We start from the raw sequence: 23,625 nt of genomic DNA, 5'->3' as shown, positions 1-23,625 counted from the left end.
TGGAGAAAAATCGTGGGACACTCTACGTACAAGGGGAATTTAACATGGCGAAAAAATCGTGGGTCACTCTACGTACAAGGGGAATTTAACATGGGGAATAGAGTTTGGGCTTGTTTAGGGACAAGGGGAATTGAACATGGGATTTTTTTTTTTTTTAAAAAGGGGTAGGCAATTGAAAGGCTATCTCTTTTCGAGAAATATGGCTGGCACTGAAAAGGGCCTTTGGGTTATCTTCTTCTTCTTCTTCTTCTGCTTCTAATTTCTTCTTTTTCTCAACCAACTTCTTATTTTCTCTCCTACACTCTTTTTCTTCTTTTTTTCTCCTCCTCTTCTTTCTTCTCTTCCTCCTCTTCTTTCTTCTCTTCCTCCTCCTCTTCTTTCTTCCTCTTCTCATTTTCTTCTTCTTTTTCAATTTTTTCGTTCCATTTTGTGACGATCGTGGATAAATACCTATGTATCTATAATCAGCTGAAATTCCTATGAAATCCCACTATCTATTTATAGCTCCAACTTGTGGGTTTTTCCTTTGGAAAATCCCACTATCTTTTTATAGCCTCAGCTTGAGTGACGTTCCTGTTTATGAATTCTAGTATATATGTATAGCTACAAAATGTGGAAATCCCCAAGTCGATATTTATAGTCTCGAAATTTCCAGCGTCAGTGACGTCACTGTACTGAACACTAGGGGATAAATGGCAACAGTGTTGCAAGTGGCTGACCTGAATACGCGCTACTGTAGGTAGGTAGGTAGAGTGTATCTGATAGGGATAAAGTGAGTTTTATACGGACAAACAGAGACCAATAGACACACACAACGTACGCGTGCAGACACACACACACACACACAAACACACAAACACACACACAACGTACGCGCGCCGACATACTCACACACACACACACATACTCACACACACACACACACACACACACAGAAACACACAACGTACGCGCGCAGACATACTCACACACACACATAAACACACACACTATAAAATAGATAAAATTAATAACTACTTACAATATCAACTTCTGTGACGATCGTGGATAAATACCTATGTATCTATAATCAGCTGAAATTCCTATGAAATCCCACTTTCTATTTATAGCTCCAACTTGTGGGTTTTTCCTTTGGAAAATCCCACTATCTTTTTATAGCCTCAGCTTGAGTGACGTTCCTGTTTATGAATTCTAGTATATATGTATAGCTACAAAATGTGGAAATCCCCAAGTCGATATTTATAGTCTCGAAATTTCCAGCGTCAGTGACGTCACTGTACTGAACACTAGGGATAAATATCAACAGTGTTGCAAGTGGCTGACCTGAATGCACGCTACTGCAGGTAGGTAGGTAGAGTGTATCTGATAGGGATAAAGTGAGTTTTATACGGACAAACAGAGACCAATACACCCACCCACACAACGTACGCGCGCAGACATACACACACACACACACACACACATACACACATACACATACAGAGGGAAGAGGAAAAAACAAACCCCAAATATACTATCAACACAGAAGGGAGATGATACAAACCCCAAATAAACTATCCACACAAACGTACGCGAACGCATACAAACCCCAAATATACTATCAACACAGAGTGAAGAAGTAAAAGTTTTTTGAAAGCACCTAAGCCCTCACCTGCAATGACCAACTCTGCCAAACACCTACACCCCACCCACCCCCACTCCCAACACTACAAAACCCATTTAACCCGTTATTTTATGGCATCAGTGTGTGATTTAGGAAACATCAAGACACAAAATAATGGAGGAACAGACTGACTATTGTTTACCGACTTGCATGCCTAAAGAGCGTGCGTGAAGGAAAACATCCTTCCATTTCAATTCTAACTAAAACATGATCCAGAGGGATAGAGATAGGTGAAAGGGCACAATTTCATAAAGTGTGAGTAGAAAACAAAACACGCCATCCTTATTATACAATGTCAAGACCAAGAGACACTTACGTGTTCTTTCTGGTCTATTCTCTTTTAGAAGGTAGTATGAAATTTCACATCAGGGCCAACGCATCGGCTCACATTGTCAATTTTTCCATTTCCATGTCTTTACTGGCACAAGTTCTTCATCATCTTCAATTTCTTCTTCTTCTGAATCCCTCTTCTCTGTTTCGTCTTGTTTTTGTTTATTCTCTTTTCTCGTAGGGCACTCTGAATTCCAGTGTCCTTTCTCCTGACAACGATATTAGGTATCTTGACTTTTGTCTCTCTTTCTTAGACGAAGCAGGTATTCTGGAGACAAATACCCATTTACCTTTGCAGATATAGCAAACTTCATTAGCACTTACACACTTTCGTATGACTCTCATCAAATCAACGACCAAAAGAGTAAGTTTTGTTGCCACTTTCGCATGTGAATTATGCTTTCGTATGACTTTTAGCAAATATTTGACCAGCAGGTCGATCTGTGCTGACTCTTCCATCTTTGATCGTTTGAGAGCGGAATGAATACTCTGACGCTAAGACACTCTCCTTATATACAGAGACCTGCTGCGTATGAAACCTAGTCAAATGTAATTTTGCAATAAGATGAAACGATTTCATTGAGGAAGTAAAAGGCAATGATGTACCGTATCGCCTCACACAAAACCTGAAGTGTTAGTTCAAATCCGTGTCAGCGATTTCGAAGACGACATAACTGGGCTTTAATCAATGCTCTCCATTTCTGCCACAAAACCACGAGTCCTGATTCACGCCAAAAGAAATTTCGTTCGGTCCATAAAAAATAGTATCACATCCGAGAAACGCAAAAACGAACTTCCAGAAAACTGAGAACGACGGCTTACACCTGCAGCGTGAAATGTATGAGTTCAAGTAGTGCGTAAAACTTAGTCAAATTAAATTTTTATAGTCAAGACGAAACGATCTCTTTTCGAAGAAGAAAGCAGACACCAAGCGACAATGGCGATCCGTGTCACACAACACTTTTCAAAATGTATATGATCAGAGGTTTGTTCTAGCGATCTGCACGGTTAAATTAAATGTTGATGTATTTTGCAATAAGACGGACACAATTTCCATGGGATCGCCCATGGAACCATTGTTCGTGCATTAGTTTAATTTTTTAAAATATTTTTTTTATATAAATCGCCTATAGGATAGACCCAGTAAAGCATGGCCATTCTCGTCACTGTGTGAATAGCTACTCAAGTCAATTCGAAGTGAACGCGGTAAGAAAATAAGTATAGCCAATGAAATGGCTTACAACGGGTGATGCATTGTTTTGTTCTAGGACTGTGTGGCATAATAATCCCTATGTTCTTGCGTTGTTACCATTACAGTGCAGACAGACTGAAATGTGAACTTACAAGCCCTCTTTGTGTGTGTGTGTTGTACCATTTCTTCTTACCACATCAAAATACTGAGCGTCACAGTATTGGTTCGCGTTTTCAAGCTGACCATTTTTTTTAAATCTCACTTAAACATTTTAACATAAACACTCACACTCACATCGGTAGAGTCAGAACAGACGTGTTACAGTACTGAGGGGCATGTTATCTTTTTTTTTTCAAACTAATAAATTTGGGGTTTGTATGAAGTAAAGAACCGAAAGTACAGTGAAACTCAAGGATGATGACCCAATCTGTCTGTCTATTGATGCGTGTATTTACTTAAGAAGAAATATGACCTCTAAAACACAAAGAGATACGGCAAGCATGATTAGAATGAACATAACGATGTTTTCCTTCACGTCCGTGTAATTTAGAGTTTCAATCCTCTTTGAAAACAAACTTGGTCTCCCTTTGTAGGGCTTGAAATAATAAAAAACCTGAAAAAATCTTAAGCACTTTGCTATAGATAATTTCATCAACAGACTAAACAACATAAATGCCGTTACAACACTAGAAAGCCTTAAATCTTCTATCAAAAAGAAATGCATCAAAAAATTAAAGATTAACGATAACTAACCAATGAAACCGAATTTAACAAAGGCAGTGACATGTGAAGAAATGTCTCTCACTTTGGAAAGGTAGGCGAATGTACTCTGTCATGCACCATCAACTTGAAAAAAAAATTATAAACAGAGAGAAACCTGAATTCAAAATTCAGTTGTTTTTTTTCTTCAAAATTGTTTCGTTTCTTTTTTCTTTTTTTGGAACAAATCTAAGCACTAATATAGAGTGGAAAAGGGAAAATGCACATACAAGCTTTGATATTTCTGAAAAAATGAGGGGATATTCCTAACGTTCATAACCACCTATGGGCTTGGACTTGTCTGTGACTTATCCACAAAACAAGATGTACATATTTCTGGTCAAGCTGCAAGTGTGTGCGTGTCTTTGAAAATGGTAAAAATGGGATATACAATTTTCTCGTGATACTTATAAAGTGAAGAGTCTGTGCAAGTGTCAAAAGCCAAAGTCATATAAGTTTTGTATTTTGTACGGCTTGTAAAGATTTCCACTTTAGAAAATGTGAAGTATCACAAGTTATTATCAAAAACAGAAGTGGAACATAGGGGCTTGCAAGAAAGAAAATAACCCAGACAGTTGGTGTCATCAAGAGTGCTAGAGACGGTACCCGAACTTGCTTGCTTGCTTACTTGAATTAAAGTGATTTTCGCCCTAATGGAGCATATATCACTGGTTTAATAACGCACCGCGTGATTTTTAATTACTCCCAGGGAAGGAAAGAGAGCCTCATCTCCCAGGCTTTTATGTACTCACAGACTACTTTTAAATTTAGCCACTCAGGTGTAGGACTAACTAGTCCTTAACAACCTGACTGAAAGGCTTTAAACATGAGTGGGAATAGTCTCACCACACACTCATATTTTTGTCCGAGCGTGGTAAAGGAGGAAAAAGGTGCTCAAAAAGACAGCCATGGGTGTTAAGTACTCAACAAAACGCTAGCCCGTACTTATTTCAAATCAAGTCGTGTCACCAAAAAGACGACGTGTACGACATCAAAGGCATTGTCAAACGCAGAAACCGTAAAGTGGGCAAACGACGTGTCAAAGAAGTCAAAGTACGTTGGAAAGGATATCCACCCAGTTTTCATTCTTGCATCGACGCTTCGCACTATAAAAAGAAGTGACCATCATGCCCTTTCACACAGATTCAGCTACTGCGATCACTCCTTCACCCAATTCTTCTCTGCAAGATTTACAAACACAACCCTTGTGGGTGTGGTATGGAAAACGTGTGCCTAAAACGCAAATCGTCTTTTTCTGCCAAACCTTCGTGGTGTATTGTGTCATCGGTGCAGCCATTGCCAATTTGAGTTTGCAACAAGGAGACAAACACTTGTGGACCATTGTATTGAGCAGTTACATCGGTTACCTGCTTCCTAATCCCTCCCTGAAATTCTCCTCGAACGGGAACCACCGGAACCTTGTGTCCAGTGTCAGTGCCAGTCACCACTCCAACAACAACCCCATTTTGGGCGGAGACACTCCTCTAACTTCCAGTATCGCCTCGGAGAGCCACAAAACTCTGGAATTATGAGCAATAACAACCAATTTTACTTAACCTTACCCAGTGACAGTTCCATGGAGGTGTTTCCCAAGAACACGTTGTGCTGTTACACGGTCAAATTACCTCAGACCATCCAGTTAGATCACGAAGCCCATTGGGAAGTGGCTTTAGTGGAAATCATTCACCCAACACAAATCAAAAACATCACCGAAAAGCAAGACACTTTCGAGGTGGAAATCCTGAATGCCCAATTGGAGGAAGAAATCAACAAAATAGGGTTTTTAGGGGACACAAGACCAGCCAGCAATCCAGCCTTCATTATCTACACCTTGAAAATTCCTTCAGGTTATTATTTTAGTGGTGAACATTTGGTGGACACTATTGCGGACAGGTTCAACTTAGCCTTTGGCAAAGCACTGAACAGAGCCAAAAAAAAGTGTGAAGATTGAGTACAATAAAGTGGCTCATCGTCTCGTGATCAAATTTCAAGATACGGACACATTGTCCCTCAGGTTCAATGGTAGTTTGTTTGAAATTTTGGGCGGACATGCAGAAATGGTCGCAAACAATATGAGCCCCAAGATCAAAAGTAATATGGATTTTTACAGAGCTTTTGGAAACCCGGTAGAGCTGAACCAAGGACTTAATTTGATCTTTGTGTATTCCGATGTGGTGGAGTACAACGTGGTGGGACACACCTCTGTTCCGTTACTGCGTGTCATTCCTTTCAAAGTGGATAGTACCACAAACAATGACCAGGAAGGTGCAAACACCTATCACGTACACCGTGAATTTGTACATCCTCACTATTTGCCCGTCAGTAAGTCGTATTTAGACACTGTCAACATTGCTATAAAAGGAGATCTGGGACAAAATATTCCATTCTCCAAAGGGAAAGTTACAGTGAAACTCCATTTTCGAAAACGGTTCTCTAACGAATTGTAAGTCAAGACAGCGAGGAGGGACATTTCCACCCTATAAAATCCGGCCAGACGCGTGTGGAATTTCAGTTTGCAGAAAATCTACGCGCAGATCATACGGTGAACGTCATCCTGTATGCTGAATTGGACAATACGATATAAACCAACAGTTTGAGAGAAGTCATTCTAGACTATTAGAAGTCATGGAGGATTTTTATCAATGTTTGTATAGTAGGGATTCTTTGGACATGGAATGTGAAGATCCCCGAGGAAGGAGAATCCCAAGACAAAGACGAAGAAGTCATCATGATGAAGTCTAGATGGCCAGAACAAGAATCACATTTAGTTTCCTGTTATGCTATAGTCTTGACAGAAAAAAATTAAGGAATTGATCAAGAAAAATTGTTATGGATGTCAAAACGATCATCCCACTCAAATTCAACATGATAAATGCCTGATGTTAAGTCAAGAAGAAAAATTGGACGAGTATCTGGACGAAGCTTGGAGTCTCATCTCGAACAAAGACGTGTTGCACCTGTGGTATAAAGACTTGCGTGAACATTCTTGTCCACCATTAACCACACAAGAGATCCATCGCATCGAAGCTCTCCTGAATCAGAGTGAGGAAACAGAACGAATAACCGTTTATTCGTCAGACATTTTCAAGCAAAAAGTCAGGATCGAATTGACCACTTATCATTACCTGTGAAGAAGAAAAAATACAAAAAATGGATACCTGAGAACTTTATTACCTTTTGAACCACAGTTTGTACACTGCTTCTTGGAATCCTGTCGTCTGTGCTAAAGATGAACTCCCTCATTGCACACCTCAAAACCATCAAGCTTATGTGATCAACACGGACGACAGTCATCTCCCAGGAACCCACTGGGTAGCCGTCTACTTTCCTCAAGAAGGATGTGTGGAATACTTTGATTCCTATGGACTGCCCCCTTTGGAAGACGATATCATTGACTTTATGAGAAGAAATGCTCAGACCACACGATTCAATAATGTGAAATAACAAGGCACATATTCCTTGGTGTGTGGACAGTACTGTGTGTATTTTCTGCATGATTGCAGCTTGGGCTATTCTTTAGAACATTTAGTGACTCATTTTGATGCTCGTCATTCTTTTTGAAACGATGTGAAAGTACATCGATGGTTTTGTGACCAGTATGCTTATCTTTTGTCTCTAACTAGAAAACGTAGTGTCCATCAATGGCCTAATGACTTTCGACAGTGGAAATCACAATTTCATTCACAACGTTGTCAGCCCTGTTTAAAGTAGACTGTGAATTGAAAAAAAAATGTTTGGTATTTGATGTTATAGTGTTGGATTATTGTTAAAAAAATGTTAGAGTTGTTTGTTAGTATGAATAAAAAATGTTGTGTTTTGAAGAAAAAAATGCCTTTGTGGTTTATTTGGCTATATGAATCTTGATTCATGCTCTTTGACTTCTCTCTATCCTTCCCATAACACTATTTGAACGTTCCGGCTAGAAAACCGTGTAGTAATGTTTTCCTTCACGTCCGCGCTTTGACTTTAAGAACCGGGGAAGTTTCCAGTCTGCCCATCCATTGTTAACTCATCCTCCTACGAAGATGTGCTCCAAACTAGCTAAGCTAAACGAAGCCTACGTGAATTTACATAGGGTCAGACACAGTCTGATACCGAAGCCAGAAGAGATAGAAAATGTGAGAATGCTAAAAGTCACTGAAGACCTGAAAGAAGAGCTCTTCAAGGAGGAATTCAAGAAGGAGAAAGAAGAATGGATGGAGAAGTACAGACTTCATAAACAGCAGAGACAGCAGCAACAGCAGCAGCATGAACCTAACAGAGGCTTTGTCAACAGTTGTATCGACACCAAAGAGTTCTTCTTCTCTTTTCCGAAGAAGCAGACCTTATCCTATGAGAAAGCCTGTCATCAGAGGAGGCCGCCATCTTATAACCTAAGCGATCGCCATAGCTTCAAGTTCCAAAAAAAAAATTTCAGGGCTACCCCATACTCTCGAAAAGAAATAACATTCCATTGCCTATGATATGTTAGTCAGTTAGAAGAAAAAATACAGAAGTGAGTCTATCAGCACATGATTTCTTTATCTTGGTTAGAAAGTGCGACTCTAAGTCCTTCGTTTCCGTCGCTTATCAAAATTTTAAAAATAGTAATGTTCTGTAAAAAAGTGAGTGAGTGTTTCTTTTAGGTTTGTGCGTTTTTGTTTTTTTTTGTTGGTGATAATATGGATAATGTAAGTTCGGGTACAACGAAATTAAAAGAATTAGGCCCAGAACTCGGTGTGGAGGGAAGAAATCTACGCAACAGTAGCGGGAGCAAGAAATGCAGACCTAGCCAGTTAGCACTCCACCCACCTCGAGAACACAAATAACATCTAGTCAACAGCCGACTATACCTAACAAACAACCTGCCCCGGAAAGAGTGGTGGCAAAACAAAGGGCCAATTATGTTAGATAAACGGTATGGCAAACTCAGATGTAATTATCGGAGGCACTACGTTCTTTTCTGGGGCCCAGAGTGGCCGAGTGGTCTAAAGCGCTCTCCGTTACGGATCACTGTCATCTCACCTTTGTCTGCGTGGGTTCGAGTCTCGGATTCGGCTAATGTGGGTATGTGAGAAAACTTGCCAGTAGCTTCTCGTGGGTCGGTGGTTCTTTCCGGGTTTTTCCCGGGTTCTTCCTCCACCATTAATGCTGGCCGCCATGTATAGCCTATCGCATGCTGAAAAATGGCGTTAAACCCTACAACAACAACAACGTTCTTTTCTCACTCCGATACTACAGGCAATCTCAGCTGAAAGAACAACCACAACAACAATAACAGCGACAGACACCATAGCAGCGGATTTGAAACTATCTACCTCAACTAAAGAATTAGTATCAGAACCAGAAGAGGAAATTGAGGCGGTTGAGGAAGAAGAGGGGGACGCTGACCCTCGTTGAGAAGTACACCGAAATGGGACTAGATCAAGCATTGTATGACGTCAACAAAGCAGGGCAGTTTATTAGAGCCATACAATACGTTGCCTACAAATCTCTAGACACCTTTAAACCAAGACCTTCTCAATGGGGATTAGGGTCAGAGTTCTTCCCCAATTCTACAGACAAACCTACACTGGATACCCCCTCAGTCAACTGGTAGAAGCCGCTGCTTACATTGCCGCCCATCATGGCTACGCATTTCCTGATATCAAGAATCATGAGACTAGGAGTGCAGGAAAGAACGTGAAAGCAAAAGAGAGACGTGTTACCTTCTAATAGAAAAAACAAACTTTTTTAGGGCTCCAAAAGATTGCTTTTTATTAAATAGGGAACCATATTTGGCTTGGTATCCCTCCTTGACTAAACTATTCTCGAAACAAACTTGACCCATTGGAACACCGCAACAAATTTAACTTTTTAAACCTAACAGTGACCAAACTGGTATATGTCTCTTAAACATAATAATTTAAATAAGATCAGTATGGTTATTTTTATGTACACTAAGTACTAATATTAGATAAATATGTTAGGAAGTAGGAAATTTAACAGACTCGTTAGATTTGAATTAATTGCACAAGTGGTTAACACATTATTGGTACTTTTTACTGTCCATTAGCAAAAACGGGACTTGATTTGAAATAAGTACGGGCTAGCGTTTTGTTGAGTACTTAACACCCATGGCTGTCTTTTTGAGCACCTTTTTCCTCCTTTACCACGCTCGGACAAAAATATGAGTGTGTGGTGAGACTATTCCCACTCATGTTTAAAGCCTTTCAGTCAGGTTGTTAAGGACTAGTTAGTCCTACACCTGAGTGGCTAAATTTAAAAGTAGTCTGTGAGTACATAAAAGCCTGGGAGATGAGGCTCTCTTTCCTTCCCTAGGAGTAATTAAAAATCACGCGGTGCGTTATTAAACCAGTGATATATGCTCCATTAGGGCGAAAATCACTTTAATTCAAGTAAGCAAGCAAGCAAGTTCGGGTACCGTCTCTAGCACTCTTGATGACACCAACTGTCTGGGTTATTTTCTTTCTTGCAAGCCCCTATGTTCCACTTCTGTTTTTGATAATAACTTGTGATACTTCACATTTTCTAAAGTGGAAATCTTTACAAGCCGTACAAAATACAAAACTTATATGACTTTGGCTTTTGACACTTGCACAGACTCTTCACTTTATAAGTATCACGAGAAAATTGTATATCCCATTTTTACCATTTTCAAAGACACGCACACACTTGCAGCTTGACCAGAAATATGTACATCTTGTTTTGTGGATAAGTCACAGACAAGTCCAAGTCCATAGGTGGTTATGAACGTTAGGAATATCCCCTCATTTTTTCAGAAATATCAAAGCTTGTATGTGCATTTTCCCTTTTCCACTCTATATTAGTGCTTAGATTTGTTCCAAAAAAAGAAAAAAGAAACGAAACAATTTTGAAGAAAAAAAACAACTGAATTTTGAATTCAGGTTTCTCTCTGTTTATAATTTTTTTTTTTCAAGTTGATGGTGCATGACAGAGTACATTCGCCTACCTTTCCAAAGTGAGAGACATTTCTTCACATGTCACTGCCTTTGTTAAATTCGGTTTCATTGGTTAGTTATCGTTAATCTTTAATTTTTTGATGCATTTCTTTTTGATAGAAGATTTAAGGCTTTCTAGTGTTGTAACGGCATTTATGTTGTTTAGTCTGTTGATGAAATTATCTATAGCAAAGTGCTTAAGATTTTTTCAGGTTTTTTATTATTTCAAGCCCTACAAAGGGAGACCAAGTTTGTTTTCAAAGAGGATTGAAACTCTAAATTACACGGACGTGAAGGAAAACATCGTTATGTTCATTCTAATCATGCTTGCCGTATCTCTTTGTGTTTTAGAGGTCATATTTCTTCTTAAGTAAATACACGCATCAATAGACAGACAGATTGGGTCATCATCCTTGAGTTTCACTGTACTTTCGGTTCTTTACTTCATACAAACCCCAAATTTATTAGTTTGAAAAAAAAAAGATAACATGCCCCTCAGTACTGTAACACGTCTGTTCTGACTCTACCGATGTGAGTGTGAGTGTTTATGTTAAAATGTTTAAGTGAGATTTAAAAAAAATGGTCAGCTTGAAAACGCGAACCAATACTGTGACGCTCAGTATTTTGATGTGGTAAGAAGAAATGGTACAACACACACACACAAAGAGGGCTTGTAAGTTCACATTTCAGTCTGTCTGCACTGTAATGGTAACAACGCAAGAACATAGGGATTATTATGCCACACAGTCCTAGAACAAAACAATGCATCACCCGTTGTAAGCCATTTCATTGGCTATACTTATTTTCTTACCGCGTTCACTTCGAATTGACTTGAGTAGCTATTCACACAGTGACGAGAATGGCCATGCTTTACTGGGTCTATCCTATAGGCGATTTATATAAAAAAAATATTTTAAAAAATTAAACTAATGCACGAACAATGGTTCCATGGGCGATCCCATGGAAATTGTGTCCGTCTTATTGCAAAATACATCAACATTTAATTTAACCGTGCAGATCGCTAGAACAAACCTCTGATCATATACATTTTGAAAAGTGTTGTGTGACACGGATCGCCATTGTCGCTTGGTGTCTGCTTTCTTCTTCGAAAAGAGATCGTTTCGTCTTGACTATAAAAATTTAATTTGACTAAGTTTTACGCACTACTTGAACTCATACATTTCACGCTGCAGGTGTAAGCCGTCGTTCTCAGTTTTCTGGAAGTTCGTTTTTGCGTTTCTCGGATGTGATACTATTTTTTATGGACCGAACGAAATTTCTTTTGGCGTGAATCAGGACTCGTGGTTTTGTGGCAGAAATGGAGAGCATTGATTAAAGCCCAGTTATGTCGTCTTCGAAATCGCTGACACGGATTTGAACTAACACTTCAGGTTTTGTGTGAGGCGATACGGTACATCATTGCCTTTTACTTCCTCAATGAAATCGTTTCATCTTATTGCAAAATTACATTTGACTAGGTTTCATACGCAGCAGGTCTCTGTATATAAGGAGAGTGTCTTAGCGTCAGAGTATTCATTCCGCTCTCAAACGATCAAAGATGGAAGAGTCAGCACAGATCGACCTGCTGGTCAAATATTTGCTAAAAGTCATACGAAAGCATAATTCACATGCGAAAGTGGCAACAAAACTTACTCTTTTGGTCGTTGATTTGATGAGAGTCATACGAAAGTGTGTAAGTGCTAATGAAGTTTGCTATATCTGCAAAGGTAAATGGGTATTTGTCTCCAGAATACCTGCTTCGTCTAAGAAAGAGAGACAAAAGTCAAGATACCTAATATCGTTGTCAGGAGAAAGGACACTGGAATTCAGAGTGCCCTACGAGAAAAGAGAATAAACAAAAACAAGACGAAACAGAGAAGAGGGATTCAGAAGAAGAAGAAATTGAAGATGATGAAGAACTTGTGCCAGTAAAGACATGGAAATGGAAAAATTGACAATGTGAGCCGATGCGTTGGCCCTGATGTGAAATTTCATACTACCTTCTAAAAGAGAATAGACCAGAAAGAACACGTAAGTGTCTCTTGGTCTTGACATTGTATAATAAGGATGGCGTGTTTTGTTTTCTACTCACACTTTATGAAATTGTGCCCTTTCACCTATCTCTATCCCTCTGGATCATGTTTTAGTTAGAATTGAAATGGAAGGATGTTTTCCTTCACGCACGCTCTTTAGGCATGCAAGTCGGTAAACAATAGTCAGTCTATTCCTCCATTATTTTGTGTCTTAATGTTTCCTAAATCACACACTGATGCCATAAAATAACGGGTTAAATGGGTTTTGTAGTGTTGGGAGTGGGGGTGGGTGGGGTGTAGGTGTTTGGCAGAGTTGGTCATTGCAGGTGAGGGCTTAGGTGCTTTCAAAAAACTTTTACTTCTTCACTCTGTGTTGATAGTATATTTGGGGTTTGTATGCGTTCGCGTACGTTTGTGTGGATAGTTTATTTGGGGTTTGTATCATCTCCCTTCTGTGTTGATAGTATATTTGGGGTTTGTTTTTTCCTCTTCCCTCTGTATGTGTATGTGTGTATGTGTGTGTGTGTGTGTGTGTGCGTATGTCTGCGCGCGTACGTTGTGTGGGTGGGTGTATTGGTCTCTGTTTGTCCGTATAAAACTCACTTTATCCCTATCAGATACACTCTACCTACCTACCTACAGTAGCGCGTATTCAGGTCAGCCACTTGCAACACTGTTGCCATTTATCCCCTAGTGTTCAGTACAGTGACGTCACTGACGCTGGAAATTTCGAGACTATAAATATCGACTTGGGGATTTCCACATTTTGTAGCTATACATATATACTAGAATTCATAAACAGGAACGTCACTCAAGCTGAGGCTATAAAAAGATAGTGGGATTTTCCAAAGGAAAAACCCACAAGTTGGAGCTATAAATAGATAGTGGGATTTCATAGGAATTTCAGCTGATTATAGATACATAGGTATTTATCCACGATCGTCACAAAATGGGACGAAAAAATTGAAAAAGAAGAAGAAAATGAGAAGAGGAAGAAAGAAGAGGAGGAGGAAGAGAAGAAAGAAGAGGAGGAGAAAAAAAGAAGAAAAAGAGTGTAGGAGAGAAAATAAGAAGTTGGTTGAGAAAAAGAAGAAATTAGAAGCAGAAGAAGAAGAAGAAGAAGATAACCCAAAGGCCCTTTTCAGTGCCAGCCATATTTCTCGAAAAGAGATAGCCTTTCAATTGCCTACCTCTTTTTTTAAAAGATTTAAAAAAAAAAAAAAAAAAATCCCATGTTCCATTCCCCTTGTCCCTAAATAAGCCCAAACTCTATTCCCCATGTTAAATTCCCCTTGTACGTAGAGTGACCCACGATTTATTCCCATGTTAAATTCCCCTTGTACGTAGAGTGTCCCACGATTTTTCGCCATGTTAAATTTCCATTGTACGTAGAGTGTCCCAGGGGTCTCTGTAATGCTAATTCCCATTGTACGTAGGGTGTCCCCCTTTACTACTAATGCTGCGTGGATGAATTTCGGCCATTTTATGTTAATAATGTGTATAGTGATGGTCCGAAATATGGCACGGACATGCGACATTTACCGCTTCCATGAGACAACGCGCAAATCGGCACAAAAACTGGACGTTCGAAAAGTATTTTCTTATTTTGCCATTCATCTTCTGTCTCTGTATAAGTTACAAATGCTGCAAAAATGTCGGACAAAGATGGTAGGCTTTGTAAAATGCAAGACTATTTCATCTAAAAATAATATCACGAACTCCTAGTTTCTTTCACACGGAAGCAGACATGCCAGAGAGTGAGAAAGACAGAAAGAGAGAGAGAGAGGGGGGAGTGTTCTAAAAAAGCCGTATAAAATTAAAAAGCATATCGGTTTCATAAACGATGCATTTTTGTAACATTTTATCCTCGATAGAAAACAACGAGCCTTATCATGACGGTAGGAGTTGTGCTATATGTGTTTTGTACAGTGTATGTGTACCAAATTATCATCCAAATTTAGCTCCTAAGTGTTTCCACTAATTACTTAGTTCTAATTCAGAAGAACATGTATTCAAGAAACCCAATGAACATATTAAATATGTAGTTTGGGACAAAACTTGTCGGAACACGCCAATCAAATCCTGGTAGGATAGGTGCGATCTAAATGCATGTTAAAATGTAATAAAGTTCATCCCAACAGCATATAAAGTTGATGCTGCTGAGTTTTAATGCATTGTTCAATACTTGCATGGCTATACACTGCGAGCCAGTATACTTGATGCAGGAGGAACTCAGAAAACCCCCGAGAAAAACTACCCTTTCACGGGATACAAATGGGTACCTTTTTGTCTGAGATACCCTTGTTAGTCAAGCAAAGACTCACGCGGAGGTGAGATGTGTGAGTGACACGTAAAGGTGAGCATCTTAAACCACTCGGCTACGATGGTTCCTTCCTAGAGTGAAGGTTTTATTTTAAATATGGCTCCTATATGACAGTATAGGATAATATAAAGGCATATGTGATCACAACTGAAAGCTTAAAATTACCAATACATTAAACAAGAGCATACAGGATGTTCCCAACAAAACACAGCTGACATTAATTGGATATTTGAAAGAAAACAACTCAGTCTCATGCATAAGAAAAGAAAAGAACAAACGTACCACAAATTGTTGATACAGCATATATACCTTATGCCTTAGTTGGAGAAGATATATATATATATATATATATATATATATATATATATATATATATATATATATATATATATATATATATATGTGTGCGTGTGTGTGTGTGTGCGTGCGTGCGTGCGTGTGTGTACACAGAATCTGTTAAAAGTTTTAAAATAATTATTAGACTTAAACGTGTACAGAAAGTGTGTACGCGTGTCCGCAATAGATTACATGTGGCTAGTAAAGTAATAAATTGAAACCTTCTTTGAAAAATCTAATTGCCAAATTCTGATATGGAAGTTCCAGCTGTTTTGCCTTCGTATTCTTATCTTATCGATGTAAATTAACATACAAATCCCCTATTAAGCACAATCCTTTTACAACTTGGACATGATCAATTTTCACCATCTGTAAGAATATGTTCATTCTTGAACCAGTGGCATTCTCGTCATTAAGAACAAAACTTAAAAAGAAATAAATGATAGTATTTACTAATAGAAACAAAATATACAAGTTTTGAAATTTGGCTCATGGGTATGGCACATGAACAAGCCGACCAAATACTATGGACTAGAAAATACTAATTAGGTTCCTCAAAGTAAGGTAAACCAGTGGCATTCTCGTCATTACGAACAAAACTTAAAAAGAAATAAATGATAGTATTTACTAATAGAAACAAAATATACAAGTTTTGAAATTTGGCTCATGGGTATGGCACATGAACAAGCCGACCAAATACTATGGACTAGAAAATACTAATTAGGTTCCTCAAAGTAAGGTAAACCAGTGGCATTCTTGTCATTACGAACAAAACTTAAAAAGAAATAAATGATAGTATTTACTAATAGAAACAAAATATACAAGTTTTGAAATTTGGCTCATGGGTATGGCACATGAACAAGCCGACCAAATACTATGGACTAGAAAATACTAATTAGGTTCCTCAAAGTAAGGTAAACCAGTGGCATTCTCGTCATTACGAACAAAACTTAAAAAGAAATAAATGATAGTATTTACTAATAGAAACAAAATATACAAGTTTTGAAATTTGGCTCATGGGTATGGCACATGAACAAGCCGACCAAATACTATGGACTAGAAAATACTAATTAGGTTCCTCAAAGTAAGGTAAACAAAATCAATAGTATCAAAACATTCTAAATGGTAAAGCTGGTGTATTGATTTAATGAGTTTGACTTTATGCAGAGCGCAGATAAGTCTAAATATGACATTAATAACAGAAATCAAGAGTATTTTTTTCTTTACACTTTAAGTTTAGAATAAAAAACCATTTTGGAACAAGAATGTACAAAAAGTGAGAACGGGGTGTCGCATCTTTATAGTCTGTATTAAAGTCGGATTGGCCTTGACCTACAATGGAAGCATGTTCATGGAGAAAAGGGGAACAGACATTAGATTAGATATTAAGCAATGCCTTGTAGATTGCAACGGAATTAAAATTCTCATAAAGATATTAAAGCAACACGAATTACTAATTATTTTATATGGACTGAGAACTCGCATTCTCATATCACTCTTATGAATTTATTACGACATAGAACTCGTACTCGTATATAATTCGTACGTATTTAATATGACTGAGACATCGCATTCTTATATCAAAAATGTTTTGTTTAACCGATCGGTTAAATAAGACACAGACAGTCAGTGGTCATGCTCTTTGAGGACTGACTAATTAAGCATATTGTTTGGTTCGCCATTTGTTTGTGACAAAAAATATGCAAAGCTTGACTTTCATTTTCATATGCATCTGTCTGATTTTCTAGTTGATGCAATTTTGTGTGGAACTATTTGTATTCTATGCACAATGTTTGTTTATTAAGTTTAAATATTTACCTGCTATATTTAGCTCACGCGTGTGCTTATTTATATCTACTTTCAGCTTAACTCGTTTAGTGTCCCACTAGTTACTTAGTTCTAAAACAATAATAAAAATATACATTTGAAGAAACCCAAGTGTGTTATTAATATATAAAATAACTACGCCATTGGAAAACGAAAGTAAAGATTTGCACGCCGTTTTGTTCAAAATGCTGTCAAAGCACTCACATAGTTTGTGGGATTGTTACAAAACGCCAATAAAATACTGCCGTTATCGTTTTGCTAACCATTAAAACTTACATACCAAGCCCTAAAATGCTGACCGTTGTCAATGTCCTTTATTTGCATTCATTTGCAGTTTCCCTATAATAAAACGACGCCGTGGTCTTTGCTTTCCTAATTATTCATGGGAGGTCGTAAATTAATGTTAAAGTACCTGAACTGCAATACCAGAATTGGAATAAGAAACGTTTATGAACATCGGAACAATCTTGATCAATACAACGGGTGAAGTCTGAAAGACTGTTTAACGGCAATAAAAAGCACGGCATCTGCCTCGGAAAAAGTGTTGTTGTAAATAGTGCATTTGCATGACATGATATAATAATAATAAGGCATATTTGCTTACAATTGCAAGCACCAAAATAGCAACACATTAAATTATAGGGACAATTCTACTCCTAATAAGACGATGCTGACATCCATTGGATGTTTGAAAAAAGAAATTTGAATCCCAAATATACAGTTAGAAAAAAAGAAAAAAAAAGAAACATCACAAGTTTAGGATACCGTATATATGCCTTACAATTGGATGACGCTGGAGTTAAACAGATTTGGTACATAAAAACTGCTCAGATGTCTAAAGAAATTTAAAAAACTAAATGAAACATATATCAACATTGCAAGTGTGGTAGAGACAATGGTGAATTCCTTATATTTATATTATGGATATATGTCTGCCATTTTACGTATTGTACTCAGATATGTACTTCCATCTTAGATCTATTTCAATCTTCTTCTTTTTCTCTTTCTCTATCTCCCCCTCCTTTACCAACTCGCACTCGATGTCTCCCGAGGCTAGGTTGAATAAATCTTAAAATGTGTCAAGACTGTTGATCCTCTAAAAATAGTATACATTTATGAAATCGTTGTTTGAAGAGTTAAGCTATTATTTTGAATATCGCTGCCCCCTCCCCATTTTGATTCCTATTTATTATTGTATTCATTCCCACTTGATCATGCGAGCTAGCAGTCAGTTTAATATTTTATTATCTACGTTTAGCTAGCAGTCAGTTTAATATTTTATAATCTACGTTTAGCTAGCAGTCAGTTTAATATTTTATAATCTACGTTTAGCTAGCAGTCAGTTTAATATTTTATAATCTACGTTTAGCTATTAGTCAGCTTAATATTTTATAATGTACGTTTAGGAGGGGGAATAGGCTCCAGGTCCTTAAATCTTCTTTATCACACTTTCCTTTATAGATAATTGTAATTACTCTCTGTCTGTCTGTCTGTCTCTCATAGAGGCATTACTTCGCGTAGACAAATGTTTATATATAACGATTCTAGTATGGATACTAATTCTTTCCTTAAGGTCATTTGGAACTCCGCAAATAAATCATCTGACCTTGGCTGTTTACTTTTCAGTAATTTATTAAAAATTATATAAATTTCCTCCTTGCCCCTAATAAACCTTTTACTTTCATATATTGTGATGTATATAATACCGTATAATAGGATTCAAGTTTTCCTTAGCACGTCTTCCTTCCCTTTATATCCACATTTCCCTCCCTAATTTCGTCAATCTTTTTCTCACCTCACCTTCGTATCGCCTTTCTTCTATATATGCCTTCTGCATTTCTATATATGTCTCCATATTTTCCCGCCCACAGTCTTACTACTTTTATTTCTTCATTATTTATCCATTCTATGTCTCTTCGGGCTTGCGTTTTGATTTCCTCCCCTTGGTTTCCATTATTAATCAAATTTTGAAGTACTTCGTTTTCCGTTTGTAATTTTTCCTTCGTAATATTATAGTATGTTTGGTTTCTTCCCTTATGGTTATTTTTAATTTATCCTATTCCTCTCTAATATTTAAATGTTCCATGTCCATAAAATGTATAAGCTTTCCTTTTATCTTCGGTACCTACTGAGCGTCATTTCAAATATTGTTAATTTGCCAGGTCCTATGACGCCATTTGTCTCTTTGTTTTAATTTAAAACTGATATTACCCATAAAATGATCAGTGATTTTAGTATTACATACATTGCATTCTTCTGCTTGTCTTATGCCTACAGCTGATATGTGGGGGGGGGGGGGCTTTCAAGTGGTATTTGCTTGCTTATTTTGACCTCTATTTAATGTTGTTTGCAGGGGTGTCACATGTATTCCTACTTGCATTCCTATTGACTCCGCCTGTTGCTCCCCAGTGATTTATTTCCTGGGTGTTATCTCTTCTCCTGTTGTTTTCCCTCGTATTAGCAGGGTTTTGATCGTTTTCGTGGCATAGGTTTCTGACCGTGCAGTAAATATCAAGCTTTGAATTTCATGCGATAAAAGAGGCCATTATTGAGGACACGTGTTTATAACGCTTTGAGCAAATGCAGATACAATGCCATAAACGTTACGTCCAGGTATTCCTGGAATTTAGATTTAATTACATGTGTAGTGTATTTTGTGCTCATATGTGGCCACGTGAGCAGTGGCTAAGCGACATCACATAAACCTTAAATTGTGGTGAAACTGTTTTTCTGGCTACATCAGTAACAACTATACTTTGCTTGACTGTTCGTCTACTCCACTTAAGACGATTTTTTAAAATTTGTTCTAACCTGTCGAAATTCCATGCATAGCTAGGTTTTACAAACTAGTACAATACCAATGTTCAGGCATGTGTTATCGGAACATCATACAGCTTATACAAACGCTTATGTCCTTCGTCAGAACTAAATTTAGATATATTTTAATATTATGAATGGGGTTTTTACAAACGCTCACGAAGTTAATAAAATTTTCTATTTGAGGAGATTTTTCCAGTGTTCCTAAATATACATTAGTCTCAGGTTATTTAGTATCAATTATGCCCTCTCAAAGTCAATGTCAAAAGTCAAAATGTTTATTTTGAGTTGTCATAAGAGATACAACAAACAAAATTTACTAGCTCAGAGAGTGTTTTGACCAACTATTTCATTACTTTGATGAATATGTGGAGATTATCATTTGCTTTTGGTACTAAATTATATTTCAGTGAAATTTGCCAAATTCACCATGGACTTCAGAAAATTATATTAATGTCTTAACATTGAAAATGCTTTTGTAAAAGTGAATTTCACCTGTTTCTGTATTTCCTAAATTTTCATATCCCAAATTTTAGAGTTATTTTAATGTTACGAAAGGTGTTTTTTTTCTCCCCCAAATGCTCACGAAATTTGCAAAGTGTCCCATGGTCTTAAGATTAAAAATTCTTTTGCAAAAGTGAATTTCAAATGTTTCTGTATTTTCTTTATTTTCCTACCCCAAATTTCTAAACCATACATGTATGTAATAATAGGTACCACGAATTTATTACAAAGATATAGTGCTTTGTACAACTGTCGCTGCGCTGTACCCTACACTGGATATGGACAGCGTTCTTTTGGATACCAGGGCCCAGCAACGTGGAATGAATTGCCCACTGAACTTAGACACAAAGACTCAGTGACCACATTCAAGAGTACTCTCAAAACTCACTTATTTCGACTGCAAGAACAAACTTAAAGATCTAATAATGTTTCCTACCTGAAATATTCTCAGCATGTTTTTTAATGTTTTCTAATGTTTTCATGGTGTTTGTTTTTGTAATGATATCATTATATGTTTTTTATCTTATAGGTGTTGCCTAATGTTGCAAAGTGCTTAGAGCTTCTAAAGATTAGGCGATATACAAAGTCCTCATAATTTTTATTATTATTAGTATTATTGTCTCGTGATGAACCGCTCCGGTGGCTTAGTGGTTAGAGCGTCCGCCTCGGATGCGGGAGGTCGTGGGTTCGATCTCCGGCCGAGTCATACCAAAGACTTACAAACATGGTACTAACAGGTGCCTCGCTTGGCGCTCAGCATTAAGAGTTTAGTGTTAGGACTGGTCGGCCCGGTGTCAGGATAATGTGACTGGGTGGGACATCATGCCACATGTCTGCGGCATGATGCCCAAGTGCTAAACATCACTATAAACTGCCACACTGCAGACATCGCGATATGACTGAACATTTGTTAAAAGCTACTTTAAAAATCCAAATCACACACCGTTTCTGATGGAGAGTAGCGGCGATTGTCTTTGCCGCACGTGAAATCAATCAAGCCCAACGACCCTGCATCGCTCCCGTTCAATACAGAACATTCAGAGGGAGTGCGATTCACTTTGCAAGCCACTAATCACAAAGTTATTGGTACATATACCACATATAGAAGATGAGTCTAAAAGGATATTTCAGGACAAACCCCAATATTAAATGACTTTGAAAAGTTGTACAAATCATGTTGAGATACAACTTCAGCACGTTATGAAAGTTTAGGGCAATATTGGTACTTTATCACTCTTCAAAATCTAAGCTAAGAGATAACATGAGTTGTTCCATGTAGAAATCAAACTGAAAGCCTATTATCTAACATGCATGCACACATAACCATAAACCACCGAAACGGGAGACCACTGTCGATATGTTGCATGATAATATCGTGCAATGCTATTTATTCCTTCACCTACGTCCTCGGATTTCTGTCTCGTACTCGTGCATCCATTATCATTTAAAAATGATACAATTACAATAAAACAAGAAATCTCAGAACACTAAAGCTGTGTAAACTAAGTAGTATATATTAAAATTGTGTTAAATTGAACATAAATAGCAGGCTTACCTTGATCATCCATAAGATTTGCCAGTTATATCCAGGCAACCCAATTCTCGAGGTGTATAATCCTTGGAATTTGCCATGCATTTTTAGTTACGGTCATCTACTCAGTTCAAATCGTTAATCACTTGGCAATTTGACTGTCTCTATACTGAAGTACCTCTATATAGGTGTTAAATTAAGGATTGAGGCAAGTATTTACTCCCAGAGTATTCCGGGAAGGGAAATATCTACTTTTAACGGACACCATTCCAAGAATCTGGGGTAAAGCGTGCAACGTTATTACTTCCGGGACACCATTCTTTTACTCTGAGTCACCATGATATGATTTTCCAACAATCCTCCGATATTACAAAATCTTCAGGTTACGTTTGAGTTTAAGATGTCGTAATTGAATACTCGTAAAGATCCTTGCTTTTTTATATAAAAATAAAAAAGATTAAAATCCAACAAATACTATCATTTCAAATTATCTCCAGACTGAAATTCCCTTAGGATAAATAAATATCCTAGTTTAAACAAAACCTTGGGTTTAGATTTACTTTGTAACATACCTAACTAATTGGGAACATCATTTATTTGTCATGGTTTTGATTTTTTTTTAGGAAGACTTATTTAAATGAAAAACACATTTAAGATTTCGAGGATTATAGTCTGTGAATGTACTTTGACAAATTCTTTGATGATTAAATATGATTGAAGGACTTTACATTTGCTTTTAATAATAATTTAATTTAAATATGTATCAATACAGATTTAGCCAGTAAAATTTATTTTTCGTCTCCAGTCTATTGCTAGGCTTTTATTCTATTATCCTTTTAGGTTCTTCCCGCAATCAAACGCCTATACAGTATGTAAACAAATTATATTGAAGGAATATCTTTTTCGTGACGACTTAAGTTTCTAACAAACAATTTAATATGTAATATACTGCATTTGAGGTTTATCTCTACTTACACCTATAATAAAAGTATACGCTATCAAATTTTAATTTAAATAAAAATTGTTTCATATGTGTCGCTGATGGCTTCTGAGGTACAGCTGATAAGGGTATGTTATTAATAATCTTAGGTTTTACAGTTTACAACACACACACACACACACACACACACAGAGTTAGTTCAGTTCCCTTGCCTCTCCCGTTAAAATTTAACTTTCATTTTACGTCTCTCTCTCTCTCTCTCTCTCTCTCACACACACACACACACAGAGTTTGTACTGTTTTATTCTTTTTAACCATAAACATCAATAACAGTGCATCGACATGTCTTTAATTGTTTTTGTTACGTATGCATGATTTAAATTTAATCTTTGTGTAGACCTTAAGGAATTGTGGAGACTCACAGTAGGA

The 23,625-nt window shown here is 37.4% G+C and overlaps 1 protein-coding gene across 1 annotated transcript in view; it reads right to left on the bottom strand.

The window, feature by feature from the left end:
* LOC149785938 (uncharacterized) overlaps positions 1 to 22,434 on the bottom strand; it is a 74,883-nt gene extending 52,449 nt beyond the window's left edge. The window contains exon 1 of the mRNA XM_089976183.1: positions 22,281 to 22,434. Within this exon, the coding sequence (XP_089832309.1) occupies positions 22,281 to 22,293 (13 nt within the window). The 5' untranslated portion in view covers positions 22,294 to 22,434. The remainder of the gene's footprint in view (positions 1 to 22,280) is intronic.
* Between the last annotated feature and the right edge of the window lie 1,191 nt (positions 22,435 to 23,625).

This window comes from Sinohyriopsis cumingii, chromosome 12, assembly GCF_028554795.1.
Source record: "Sinohyriopsis cumingii isolate HCF-2022 chromosome 12, ASM2855479v2, whole genome shotgun sequence".
NCBI classification, from domain to species: domain Eukaryota; kingdom Metazoa; phylum Mollusca; class Bivalvia; order Unionida; family Unionidae; genus Sinohyriopsis; species Sinohyriopsis cumingii.
Note: the sequence above shows the minus strand (reverse complement) of the source record. Positions and strands in the feature narration are given on the sequence as shown.